Source organism: Trachemys scripta, unplaced genomic scaffold, assembly GCF_013100865.1.
Source record: "Trachemys scripta elegans isolate TJP31775 unplaced genomic scaffold, CAS_Tse_1.0 scaffold_113, whole genome shotgun sequence".
Taxonomy (NCBI): domain Eukaryota; kingdom Metazoa; phylum Chordata; order Testudines; family Emydidae; genus Trachemys; species Trachemys scripta.
The window spans coordinates 28,198-42,207 of NW_023260486.1; the positions used below are offsets into that span (position 1 = coordinate 28,198).

A 14,010-nucleotide genomic window follows, 5' to 3' on the forward strand; every position below is an offset into this window, starting at 1 on the left:
GCCAATTTACCAGGGATTGTTCTTCACCAGGCTCAGATTTAAGCCACATTTAAACACAAAATTTACACCAGTTTAACTAAAATAAGTTTTAAAATCAATTCAGTTAAATTGGTGCAAACTCCTATGTGGACATACTTCTGTTTGTTCACAACTGGCGTTTATCAGTTTTGCTTAAATGACCAAATCGGTGGATAATGATTGGTTATTGATATAAGCCAGTTGTAAACTGATTTGAGTATGTCCACCTGGGAGTCTGCATTGCCTTAATTAAATTGATTTAAAACCTGATTTTAATTAAACGTGCCAATTTCATATGTAGACCAGCCATTAAGGGTTCGTCACTGCAATAAAATGCCCATGACATGGCTGTGGCTGGCCCAGGCCAGCTGACTTGAGCTCACGGGGCTAAAAATAGCCGTATAGACGTTTGGGCTGGAGTCTGGGCTCAGAAACCCTGTGAGGCGGAGGGTCTCAGAGCCCAGGCTCCAGCCCAAGCCTGAATGTCTACACTGCAGTTTTTAGCTTCACAGCCCCAGTCCTGTGACCTGGGCTCTGAGGTTCAGTGCAGTGTGGACGCACTCCATATGACTGATTTTCAGAAGTGCTAAGTATCCACAATTCCCATTGAAATCAATGACGCTATGGGTGCTCAGCATCTCAGAAAGTCAGGCCACAGCTGCATTTGGTTGTTACGGCTCCCCTGCCCTCCCTTGGTTCTTGTCACGAGTCAGAAAGCAGAAGACCAGAGTCCAAAGCACAGGCAATGTGATGTTTATTGGGGTGAACGAGCAAGCATATCCCAGCTCTTTACACCAGTAGAGCTCTCCTGTTTCCCCCCTTCTCCTTTTAGTAGGCTTAATTATACCTGTAGTGCTCACCCCTGGTACCACCCCTTACAATTTATGGTCATATTCCATTTTGGAGGGTCTTGAGTCTGGGGGCTTTGGTCCCACCTCTGTTGTGCCCCATGGGAGGGGTAGGGAGTGAGATTGTGTTTCAGGCAGGATCACCATTTCTTTGGCTTTTATGTTCCTTATACCTACTCCCTCACCCCTCCCGCCTGGTTGCTTGACCTTGGCTTGGGAGAGGAGTTGGGCAGCCTTCAAGTGTACGTTCATATATTTAACTCCCACCCTACCCAGCAACGCTTTAACTCTATTCCTTATCTTTTCTCGTTGGGCTATAAACCCCAGCTGGCTGTGGGCAGATGCAACACACACTGTCTTTGGTCACACGTTCGTAAGGATATAAGAATATCAAAAGTCAAACGGGCAAACAAAACCCAAAATTCTATCTCAGGCTAATAAACAGGCCTAGATACTGTATTTCCATCGCCAACGCTACTATGAACATCTAGCTCCACTTGCTCAGAATCACTTTGGAGTTTTTATCCAAAGGTAGAATTTTATCCAAAGGACACAAGGCAGTACTAAGTCCAGCAATTAAAAAAAGATTTCTGCTTTGTCGTCTTTTATTAGAGTGTGGGGGTGGGGGTGTTTGGGTTCACCACGGTTAACTCCCACCAACGTTGTTCTCCCCATTCCATTTCTTTTGCAACTTGATTTTTTGTTAATTCTCAGTTGTCAGTTCCCATGTGTATATCACTGCTACCTGGACAGCTCATTAAGCTGCATGACGTGCTAGAGAAAGAAAAGAAAAGGAGGACTGCAATGGACCAGTCACCCAGTGCATCTTTGAGCACAGAGAAGACAAACAGTGGAGACTACGTTAACCTAACGAACACTATGCCAGAGTAAGTTCAGACTGAACTATGTCAATACAAGTCTGATCAGAATTTTCTCTTTTCTTTCAGAGCATTTTAATTTTCCTCTGTATAAGCTACAGGGGTCTGTGCTGGGCCCAGACCTCTTCAACAGAGGGGTAAACAGTCAGGTGGCAAATTTTTTAGATGATACAAAAATACTCAAGATAGTTAAGTCCCAGGCAGATTGCAAAGAGCTACTAAAGGATCTCAAAAACTGGGTGACTGGGCAACAAAATGGCAGATGAAATTCAATGTTGATAAATGCAAAGTAATGCACATTGGAAAACACAATCCCAACTATACATATAAAATGATGGGGTCTAAATTAGCTGTTAACACTCAAGAAAGATCTTGGAGTCATTGTGGATAGTTCTCTGAAAACATCCACTCTATGTCCAGCGGCAGTCAAAAAAGTGAACAGAATATTGGGAATCATTAAGAAAGGGATGGATAAGAAGACAGAAAATATCATATTGCCTCTGTATAAATCCATGGTACGCCCACATCTTGAATACTGCGTGCAGATGTGGTCGCCCCATCTCAAAAAAGATATATTGGAATTGGAAAAGGTTCAGAAAAGGGCAACAAAATTTATTAGGGATATGGAACGGCTTTCATTTGAGGAGAGATTAATAAGACTGGGAACTTTTCAGCTTAGAAAAGAGATGACTAAAGTGGGGATATGATAGAGGTCTATAAAATCATGACTAGTGTGGAGAAAGTAAATAAAGTGTTATTTACTCCTCATAACACAAGAACTAGGGATCACCAAATGAAATTAATGGGCAGCAGATTTAAAACAAACAAAAGGAAGTATTTTTTCACATAACGCACAGTCAACCTGTGGAACTCCTTGCCAGAGGATGTTGTGAAGGCCAAGACTATAACAGGGATCAAAAGAGAACTAGATAAATTCATGGAGGATAGGTCCATCAATCAGTATTAGCCAGGATGGTGTCCCTAGCCTCTGTTTGTCAGAAGCTGGGAAAGGTCGACAGGGGATGGATCACTTGATGATTACATGTTCTGTTCATTCCCTCTGGGGCACCTGGCTTTGGCCACTGTCGGAAGACATGATATGGGGCTAGATGGATCTTTGGTCTGACCCAGTATGGCCGTTCTTACAAACAAAACCAATTATTTATATCAATCATTAGTAAGACTATGTTTTAGTCACAGGTATTTTTAATAAAAGGGTATTTTTAATGACAGGTCACTGGCAGTAAACAAAAATTCATAGTTTGTAACCAGTCCATGACTTGTACTATATACCCCTGACTAAAACTTGGGTGGCCTGGGGACACCGCGGGTGCTCTGGGGCAGGGGGCAGCCCAGGGGCGCTGCGGGTGCTCTGGGGGGAATGGCCCAGGACTCCAGCTGGTGCTAGGGGAGGTGTGTGGCCCAGGACCCCCACTGGTGCTGGGGGGCGGCCCACGGCCTGGGAACCCCGCTTGTGCTGGGAAGCAGGGGGAGGGCTGGCAGGCTCCCTACCCAGCTCTGCGCAGCTCCAAGAAGCGGCAGGCAGGTTCCTGCAGCCCCTAGGTAGAGGGGCAGCCAGGGGGCTCTATACGCTGCCCCTGCCCTGAGCGCCCACTCCGCAGCTCCCGTTGGCCAGCAACCGCGGCCAATGGGAGCTGTGGGAGTATTGCCAGCAGGCGGAGACAGCACACAGAGCCGCTTGGCCATGCCTTCGCCTAGGAGCCGAGGGAGGGACATGTTGCCACTTCCGGGGAGCACCCTCCCCCCGAAGTAAGCACCACCCAGAGCCCTTACTCCTCCCCCCCTGGCACACCAACTCCCTGCCTCAGCCCCGAGCCCCCTCCCACTTCCAAACTCCTGCTGCTGCTGTGTGGGAGAGGCACGGTGGCCCGAGACTGCCCCAGCAGCGGTTGGCAGCCCCCGGGCCAGCCGCACCAGCCACTGCAGAAGTCATGGAGGTCCCAAAAAGTCACAGAATACGTGACTTCTGTGACCTCCATGACAGACTCGCAGCCTTATTCATTATACATTCAGGGATCTACATTTGACTTTGTCAGGAGTAGCATCAAATTTTATGCATTTGTTCTTCCACTGAACACCGTACTACACTGTCCCTTTTGGTTTATTGAGCCAGTGCTTTAAAATACCTATTGCATAAAAAGAAGAGGGAGCCAGAGGTCTGAGAGCAACTGTTGCTAGCTTGTTTCCTTGTAGCATATGTGTATTTGATGGGTGCATTCTTGGTTTCAGGAACTATCACGTCATTATCTTCAGAAAAAATCCCTCATAAACAATAGGAGCCATGATAGACTGCAGGTTCTTCCACAGTGATGGGCCAAAGCCACCATGTCAGGATCTGGATTCTGAACACATCAAAATTCGGGCAGAGGTGTTCGGAGCTGAGATTTTGTTTTAGCCCATTGTAGAGATTGGGATCATTTGCAAAGTTTAGCTCTGGATTCAGCTATGGGTTTCAGTGCACAGAGTTTGGGTTATTTGGATATGGGGGTTTGGTTCAGGCTCATCTCCGTAATTCAGTAATCACTTAGATTACTCTATCAACACTAGAGAATTCTGGCATTTCAGCCCCATCACTCCTGATACTTCCAGTTACTGTAGCAGCATTTCAGAAAAGACACTGTCCTCATCTTGTCTCTCTCCACTCGCCAGAGACTTTTGTCCTTGCTGTTTCAATGTGTTTTGTCTTGAGAAAGTACAAATGGGCCATATGCTGCTTCCCTGGAAGCTTTTTCAACCATGCCTTAGACTGTCACATATGTTTGTCTTTCTAGGAAAATTATACTGTACTAGGTAATATATTTGCTGGTGATGGATAGTCAAAGTATTCCACGTAAGGTGAGCAAAATGGGTCAGTTTACATTACTCGCTTTCCTTTGGGTATGAAGCCTTGTTGGTTACACAGTCTGCCATCTGAGCTGTGCCCCATGACCAACACGGCTACCACTCTGAAACGCTGAAAGGGATGAATCATGGCGATCTGGACTTCTGCCGATTGGCTAACATGGTGGCATCGCTCTATGGAATGACGCTTTCAGGTGTGAGACTTCTTGGAGCGACAAAGGCAAAGGGCAGCCCCGGATACCTAAGTTACAGGATACTCTACAAATAGGCTGATGAGGCAGGTCTAGTCCTCAGGCGGCCTCATGCTACTTGCCCATAGTGGAGTGATCGGCTTCTGCTAGTGGAACTCAGTGTGTTCATGCTGCTTCTCTCCTCCCTTCTTTGCAGGTGCTTCTATGCAGTGTCACGGCAGAAAGCGATTGAGATGTTAGAGAAGAATCCTTCTTGGGGAAACTTGATCCTGCGGCCTGGTAGTGACAGTAAGAACTACTCAGTCACTATCAGACAGGAGATAGAGTAGGTTGAATCCACAAGTTATTATCTAACTGCTAATTGACATGTACTGCGTTATGATGCCTAATTTAGAATTCCCAGAGATCGCTTGTGAAATCTGTCCCATATTGTGAGAATAATCGGGAGAAGGTAAATCAGGGATTGAGCATGGGCTCAAGAGACAGTGTGATTGGCTTACGGAGGAGGAGAGGATTGACATTTCGACAAATAAGATACAAATCAGCCAAAGAGTGCTGGCCTGATGAGGCAGGGGGCCTGAGCCTGGTCCTTGAAATGTCTTATCCTACATCATGGAATCTTAGACTTTCAAACCCCAGAGTAAGCATCAAAAAACACGTGCACACGCTAAAATTGAACTCGGCATCAAACCACACAAAACTTGTTACATTTCAACGTTTGGAGAGCTTCAAAACCAGAGGCAGCTGAGACCCAAAACAAAGTTCTGGGGCTGTAGGTAGCACTTCTGCTCTCCTCTTCCTGGCCTCACTCACCCCAGGGACTAACCTTTTCTGCCTCCTTCCCTAGGGGGACCAGACTTTCAGCCAGGACCCCAACATAGACAGGAGTACCCAGGAGGGTTTGGGTTGGTAACATGGGCACTGGAGACTGGGGGGAAGGGCAAATGGCCATTGCTAACCATTTTTAAAGTGGGGGGGGGGAAACCATGTGCCTCCATGTTTGAGAACCTGAACTCGGAACAATAGAGACAGGGGGCCCAAACCTCCCCACACACACACACACTTTGTCCCCTGTCTGAAGCTGAGTGACAATGACAGAGCCCTTCCCCACTGGAATGACGGAGGGGCAGGTAGGCCAAATTCGAGTGAGGGGTGTTGTGACCTGGTGCATGGGGTTACACCATCACTCAAATTTGGCCCATTTGGTTCCTTCCCCCCACACACACACTTTTGCAGTCCTTGTGGTGCCAGTGGTTGGAGACCGGGATGGTCCATGACACAGAAGGGTCCCCTCTGCCCCGGTCTAGGGAATTCCTGTGCTGTTTTGAAACACGATGTAGAACATTTCTATAACTGTCTGAGTCTGAAATCTAAAGTCATTAAAGTTTCTGGCATTCTTTCAATGAGATTTTCACCTAGAAACCAGAAAACAATTCCAAGAGACCCCACACCCCTAGGCCCTGCTGCTGTTTCTAGCGTCCTCGAGCAAAACCTCGGAAGACAAAATTTGCTATTCCTGGTATTTCTAAAGTAAAACAGAGACCTAAAAAATACCTTTCCAGCTTCTGCTTGATACATCACAAAGCAGCAAAAAGGCAAACAAACCATTTTTTTGCCCTTAAGCTGGTCACCTTTAAACGAACTGTTTCAAAAAGAGATTAATAACATTAGTGTATTGAAACTTTCCACCAAATGAACAGCTTAAATAAAAGACAGGAAACCTGCAGCCATCACCATTCATTTTCATTTATACTGTATTTTATGAACAGCAATGTATTAATACTGTATTTTCTTTTTGTTTCAGTGGTCCAAGCATAAAGCACTACAGAGTGGTGAACATGGGCAAAGGTTACACCATTGAACTGGCAAGACCAGTAAGTGGGTGTTTCCTTGTTGGAGATATCAAACCATGTCTTGGGTCTGTGTTAAAAAGTGGGAAAGAATATGGAAAAGTAGAACAAAAAAAAGCAGGGATTTGTCTGGTTCATAGATTCTAAGGCCAGAAGGGAAAATTGTGATCATCTAGTCTGATCTGTGTAGCACGGGCCAATGAACTTCCCCAAAATAATTCCTAGAGCAGATCTTTTAAAGAAACATCCCATCTTGATTTCAGAATCGTCAGTGACGGAGAATCCACCACGATCCTTGGTAAATTTTTCCAATGGTTAATTACGCAGTTAAAAATTGATGCCTTATTTCCCCTCTGAATTTGTCTAGCTTTAATTTCCAGCCATTGGATCATGTTTTACCTTTGAGAAGTTAATTCGATGTCTGTGACCAGCCTGGAAATTGAACTCGTATCTGAACTTGTCTACACGCAGAGTTGTACCAGTTTAACTAAAAGTGTGAATTAAAATCAATTTAGATAAAACAGTGCAAAATCTGGGTGGACTCTCTTATTTTGCTTTTAGCCAGGCTTGTTTCAGTTAAATCAATTAAGAACAGGTTTAAGCTAAACTGAAATTACCCTGGTTTATACAGAAATAAGTGTCCATACAGCTTTTTTTTTTTTTTTTTTTTTAAACCAGTGTTGAAATTCACACCTTAAATTAAATCGGTACAACGTTCTCCCGGGTGGCTCACACTTTTCTTCTATCTAGTTCTGAAATGCCTGGTCTTCCATCACAATTTAGAAATTGAAACTTGAGAAATCAGACTGCTCGCCCAATATTACCATGGCACTACAGGATGACTTTTAAGGTTTCATTTGGATTTGCAGGTTGGTTAGATCTCTGTGCCCATACTGGACCTTGCCAAAGTAGGAAATTGTAACCTCTGTTGCCCTTGACTGGGTTCTCAAGGATGTTACCACACCACACCCTCCAACTCAGTCTCCTGAAATCTACAAGAAGTTTCCTTTTCTCTGAGGCATCTGCCACTGAATAGCCCCAGATTAACTGGAATTGGATGTGGGGACTGTTAGCTCAAATAAAAATGTTATTGACGTAGTACAGAAAGGATGAAAAGGACTAAACCAAAGATGGTTAAACAAACTGGTACTAGTTCAGTGGGTTGCTATAAGTGCCCAGAGGTAGAGCCCAAATGTTAAGTCAGAAATTGGTTTAAAAAGCTGAACTAAAACAAAAGACAAATGAGAGGCAATGTTGCCTAGTGGAGAGGGCATTGGACTAGGACTCAGGAGACCTGGGCTGTATTCCTGGCTCTGCTAGATCACTTTCTGCCTCAGTTTCCTCACCTGTAAAATGGAGATACTGAGCGTGATCTCCTCTGTAAAAGCACTTTGAGATCAACTGATAAAAAGCCCTGTGAAACACTAATGACAATTATTTTGAACACCAGACAAATAGTAAAGTAATGGAGCTTCACAAACCGGCAATGGTAGAGGTTGCAGCAGCTTCCAGGGATCACAGACAAGGGTGTCATAGGTGTGCAAACCCAGGGGGACTTGGCCATTAGAGGGAAAAAATCTGGAAAGGGAGCACATGTTGTACTTTGCATTGGACCCCCGAAAACGTCAGGCCAGCTCTCCACTCCCCTGTTGTCCTGGAAGCATCTCTCAGGTATGAGCATCTCCTCCTGCTAGTCAAACATCTGCCTTTGATGATGATCCTAAAATGAAGCTGTGCCATGATGGGGGTGGTGGAATATCCTGCGGAGCCATTTTATTAAAACATTTCAGCTCATTTTCTCCCTCTCCCACAACAAGATTAAAATCCAAGGCCAAACCCAGGAGTTCACACTCAACCCAGATTCCCACTGTAGGATCTGATAGCCTGTCTAGAAAAGCTTTGAGCTGAAGAGGGGCAGAACCTCAAGAGACAAGTATTTTTCTAGTGGTTTGTGTCATGTTTTACTTTGGGGCAAGGGAGGAACCCACGCTGTATTGTACTAGCACTTTGCCCGGCTGGAGCTGCACTGTGCACTGAGGGAGAGAAAGATCGCAGGACGGGTTTCCGGGCAGCAAGCCTAAACTGCAGCCTTGTTCAAGGCCCAAGCCTGCGGTGCATCCCCCCTCAGTGCCATGCATAAGCCCCCTCCTACAATGTGCCTAACATGCAAGGCTGATTTTCAGCAAGTATTTTGTCCTTGTATTTGGGTGCTCCGGGAAGCTCCTGTTTTCACTGCACTTCTAGTAGGTGGCCCTTGAAACACAGTGCATTGGGGGTGAATCCAGTTTCAGCTACTTGACGATCTCTTTAGGTACCTACCTGCTAACACATTTCTGACTGAAAATGTAGCTCACAGTAACTTTTCACACCCCTTTTTCTTACCTAGGTTATACGCCAGAGCCTTCATGATGTCATCGATTACTTTGTGAATCAAACGCAAGGGAGCTTGAAGCCATTTGTCACACACACGTATGACAACAAATTGGGTATGCGGCTTGTCTCTACACGTAGGCACAGCTTCTGAATTCCAGCTCTTAAACTGCGTTACTGCGAGGGGTCTATACTGGCAGTAACTAATCTGCAAGCAGGGCTGAAACGTGTGGGCATAAAACATGGATTGAATATTTTGAACAAAACCATCTCATGTTACAAACAGAGGAGTTAATTCTATCAAGTAAATGAATCACTCTAATTACAAAATAACTGAAATAAGCCACCTATTAATTCAGCAGAGCTGGGAGGGTCCGAGCTTGGGCTGCAGCCTGAGCCAGAAGTCTACACAGCAATGAAACAGGGCCACAGCCCGAGCCAACTGGCACCGGCTAGTCGCCTGTTTTTCTTTGCTGTGTAGACATACCCTTATTCTTAATAACTGGGGCTAGGTTCTTCAGGAAAGAGACTGCTCCCACACACAGGGGAACATTACATCTTCTGTCCTTTTTCTGCAGCCGGACTTTCTTTAGAGCAAGTCCCAAGAGAGATGCACCCGGCGATTGCCCCTCAGCCCAGAGCCAAGCCTCCCCGGAGATCTATGCCTGAGAAAGTAGCAGCACCACTTCAGGAGTATCCTGTAACCAGATACGTGCCTGGTGAGGACAGGACAGCTTTGGGGGCCTTCTGTTTCTTTGGAAGTTAGGTTTGAAAACGGGAAAGTGAGTTTTTTGGGGAGGGAAGTGTCACGTGCAGTGGGGGATACAGCAGCATTCGGAGCATCTCTCCTGATCTATCAGCCTGCACACCCCTATTATCAAAAGCAGCATCGCTTCTCAGGATGTGGGGTAGATGCAAGCAGATATGGTCAGTGAACAGAGGGAGGGATTAGAGATGGAAGACAGAGGTTTTTGCCTCCAGCTTATTGGTTCAACCCAGATGAGGACTGCAGTGACTGACACCTGTTCAGCGCCCTGTGTTAAATGAATTGGTGTGGTCTGTCCATTTCTGTGGAGCACGAGCCCATTGATACTGACACTTGGCAGTCTCAGGAACGAGGCCAAGGACTGCCTGGGCTATGGACACTGTCCTGCCCCACTGTCCCTACACGCGATCACATGAAAGTGGCACATGGAAACTGTGCTGCTGCCAGCGGGGCTAGGAAACTTGTCTTCAGCCCTGCCCATCACAGCTGCTATTCCTGTGCAAACCCCTGACTTAGGCAAAGCCATAATTTGCACTGCCACAAATGGCAGCTTTGCGTGGCTTTGCCTGGCTGGTCCCAGGCTCAGAGAGAAGGTAGATACGGTCCAGTAAAAGCTATTACCTCACCACCTTTTGTCTCTTTACATATTCATATTTTCAATCTTGCTTTTTCTTACAGCTCTAACATCTAGCCATTCATCAGTCCGTCTGTCCGAAACTCTCATCCAAGCCCTTCATTCACCTCTCGAACTTGCATCCTTGCCCTCTAAGTTCCATTCAGAATGCTGCTAAAACTCTCTTGGATTGTCCTCTGACCATGTTAATCCCCTCGGAGTCCCTCAGCTAGCTCCCTCCTTCACTGCCTCATAAGAACATAAGCTTCTTGTCTTTTATCTTTCAAGGCCCTTCTTACCTACTCCCACCCTCCCTAGCTGCTCTAGTAATCAGTCACAATGTCAGCCCCTGGCCTTTGCTCCTTTTCTCCCCCATATTGCCCCTTGTACATGGGCAAAACTCTGAAAATCTGAACAGTTCCTAACCGCACGTCCTCTTTAAACCTCACATTCGCCCTGATGCCTCCAAAAACCGCCATTGTGATCGTGGCCAGGCAGGTGACAAGCTGTGACTCTTCCACTTCCCCAATTCTCTTCCTCTAACCCGTTTAAAAAACCACCTTGAATTGACAAACCTGTGTCACTTCACCAGATTTGCTTCCATGTTATATCGTCATCCTCTTTCTATCATTAGACTGAAGTTCTTCAGGGCCTGGAGCTCTGTTTCTACAGCACCTGGTACGTTAGGGCCCCAGTCACAACTGGGGCCTTTAGGTGCTTCAGTCTGAATATTTACTACTAGCCACCTCTGTTGGACACTTGCCTTGCTTATGCTGCAGGACACTGACTTCAAATTTGCCCCCAATCTTAGACTTTTGTCAGAACAAACTTTATTAAAACCTAGAGCCAAGGGAAATGCTTCCCTGTATTAAAGTAATCCAGTTGATTCCTCTGCAGAGGGAGGAAGCCAGACCCATGCAGTGCTGAGAAAATGACTCAAGGATTTTCAGAGAAATTGAAAAAAAAATGGTGACAAGCAACAGAGTTTTAAAAACTGTTGCAATAATCAAAGCTGCTCTTACCGACCTAGGAAAAACACGTACAGTAGATAATGTGAAAGGGCCTCTGATCACGGTGGATAGAGTAGACAAAGCACAGGTCTGCTAGTGTTGGCTAGGGCAGCACTTGAGTTGGAAGTGCACTTCTCCCACCATACAATTTAACAGCTTGAATATTTAAATCATCTCCCTCCAGCTTCTCCTGTTGTCTTGAGTTAAGACAGAAGTCAGGGCTAGCCCAACACAGAAGGAATGGAGTGTTTATGGCAACTGTAGTATGGAAAATGAAACAAGTGTGTAGGTACGTGTACAGTGCCTATCCCAATGGAGGCTGTAGATTCTACCTACAATATAAATAAGCAGAGTGAGAGTTGAGAAGCCATGTTGCAATGACAGTGAAGAGTGCAAGCCCTGCTGGGAAGCTGCTGAAGTTGGAATGGCTCTGTCATGACACTTCCGCTCTCTATGTTAACAAGTGTTTTTCCCATTCTTTCAGAAACTCTTGGCAAAGAGATGAAAGAAAGAAAGAAGAGACAAGCAGCTGACAGACAACGTGCAAATCAACCTCTTTGAAGTGGAGTATGTAGGAGGGACAGATGTTTTCTTAGGGAAAAAGTGTCACATTCTAGCCCTGGAAATCCCTGTGGGCTAAATTTAGTAGTACAATCTCACCTTGTATCAACTAATCTCAGAAGCCGGTGGAATAAATTACAGCACATTAAACTGGATATCTGTTTCCTAAGGCTTCCAGTTGGTACAAAACAAAGTCCATCTCCATGGCTCTAAGCACATTTGTCTCAGCAACCTTATGAGACTTTCTGGGACACACTAGAATGGTCCCACCCCCAGTCTGACAGCCTCTGTGCTGTTGAGGAGGATGAAAGTCTCAGGGAAGGAGAACATCCAACTGGAGCAGAGGGAAATGCTCCCATAGTTGGGACCCCCCTTCCAGATGATGATGTGGTATCCTCTCGCACGGAGGTTACCTCTCCGGGGGAGGGAACTCCAGTTATTAGGAAGAGACAGATAATAGTTATGGGGGATTCAATCATTAGAAACGTAGATAGCTGGGTTTGCGATGACTGGGAGAACCACATGGTGACTTGCCTGCCTGGTGTGAAGGTTGTGGATCGCTCGAGTCATTGAGATAGACTTATGTGTAGTGCTGGGGAGGAGCTGGTACATGTGGTACATGTAGGTACCAATGACATAGGGAAGGATAGGAGAGAGAACCTGGAGGCCAAATTTAGGCAGCTAGGTAAGTCACTGGGGGGGGGGGGGTCAACAAATGAAACGGGCAGATTTAAACAAACAAAAGGAAATATTTTTTCACACAATGCACGGTCAACCTGTGGAACTCCTTGCCGGAGGATGTTGTGAAGGCCAAGACTATAACAAGGTTCAAAAAAGAACTAGATAAGTTCATGGAGGATTGGTCCATCAATGGCTATTAGCCAGGATGGGCAGGGATGGTGTCCCTAGCCTCTGTTTGCCAGAAGCTGGGAATGAGCATCAGGGAATGGATCACTCGATGATTACCTGTTCCGTTCATTCCCTCTGAGACACCTGGCATTGGCCACTGTCGGAAGACAGGACACTGGGCTAGATGGGCCTTTGGTCTGACCCAGTATGGCTGTATTTATGTTCTTATGTTCCTCAAAAGCAGGAAGGGGGGGGACCCATTTCAGCCCTAGATCTTAATGAGTGCACCTTCCCTCCTCATACCCTGCGAAAAGACATGATCTTCAGAGAGCCCCATAAAGTCTAAGGCTTGGGCTATTGTGGCCCAATAAAGAGGAAAATGAATGTTGACGTTCAGAGGCCCTCCCAAAGGGTTTGCTTCCACCAGCACTTGTATTAATTGAGTAGCTCCAGCTTGAGCAGTAAATAGCAACTGCAGCAGCACTGTATCGGGGGAGAAAAACAGTCCCTCACCTAGGAAGCTTCCAGTCCCTTTAGAGCTTTATAGTTCAGAACTAAACACCACTCAGAAATCAACAGGTAATCAGTGAAGTTTCCCCACTGAAGTTGAAGTTAGTACACTCTGCACCAGCTTCGAAAGGATAATGTGCTGTAGAGCAAAATCTTGAGGTGATGGACCGTGCTTCTGTAGACAGTGCCTAACGCTGCAAGAAATGGTAACATCTGCCTAGCCAGATGTAGCTCAGAGGTCACTGCTGCTATGGGAGCATCTAATAGCAACTCTGTAGTAGCCCTAGACTGCAAACTGAGTAAAAAGAAACGGACGGATGCTCTCAATATGGCAGAAATAATCTTCATTTCTGGTAGGTGCTTTTCCTACCACTCCTCAGTCTTATTCAAATGGAGAAATAAGGGAGAGCACACTGCTTTTCACACTGTACATTGTTGTATCCTTTTTGCTGAACAGTGATTTTTCCAAAGTATTAGAGAGCAACTTCATGTTTATAAAAAAAGCATTTCAGATTCTTTCAGTACATTCAGAGGAGGACCATTCTGCTGAAGTCATCTGTCTGAGCAGCATCACTTAGCAGAAGTTTGCAATACCCAAAATTGCCATTTGAACATTGCTGTGAATTGAAATAATTGGGAATTTCTATTCTCCTTCACTACATGTGTGTCTTGTACTTTCCATGT

At 45.7% G+C, this 14,010-nt stretch overlaps 1 protein-coding gene across 1 annotated transcript in view; it reads left to right on the plus strand.

Annotated features, from left to right (window-relative positions):
• The window catches only part of LOC117870249 (signal-transducing adaptor protein 1-like), a 35,066-nt gene extending 22,793 nt beyond the window's left edge, over positions 1 to 12,273 (plus strand). Inside the window, exons 5-10 of the mRNA XM_034757338.1 lie at positions 1,581 to 1,753; positions 4,994 to 5,122; positions 6,602 to 6,671; positions 9,034 to 9,133; positions 9,596 to 9,736; positions 11,891 to 12,273. Of these exons, the coding sequence (XP_034613229.1) occupies positions 1,581 to 1,753; positions 4,994 to 5,122; positions 6,602 to 6,671; positions 9,034 to 9,133; positions 9,596 to 9,736; positions 11,891 to 11,967 (690 nt within the window). The 3' untranslated portion in view covers positions 11,968 to 12,273. The remainder of the gene's footprint in view (positions 1 to 1,580; positions 1,754 to 4,993; positions 5,123 to 6,601; positions 6,672 to 9,033; positions 9,134 to 9,595; positions 9,737 to 11,890) is intronic.
• The last annotated feature ends 1,737 nt before the right edge of the window (positions 12,274 to 14,010 follow it).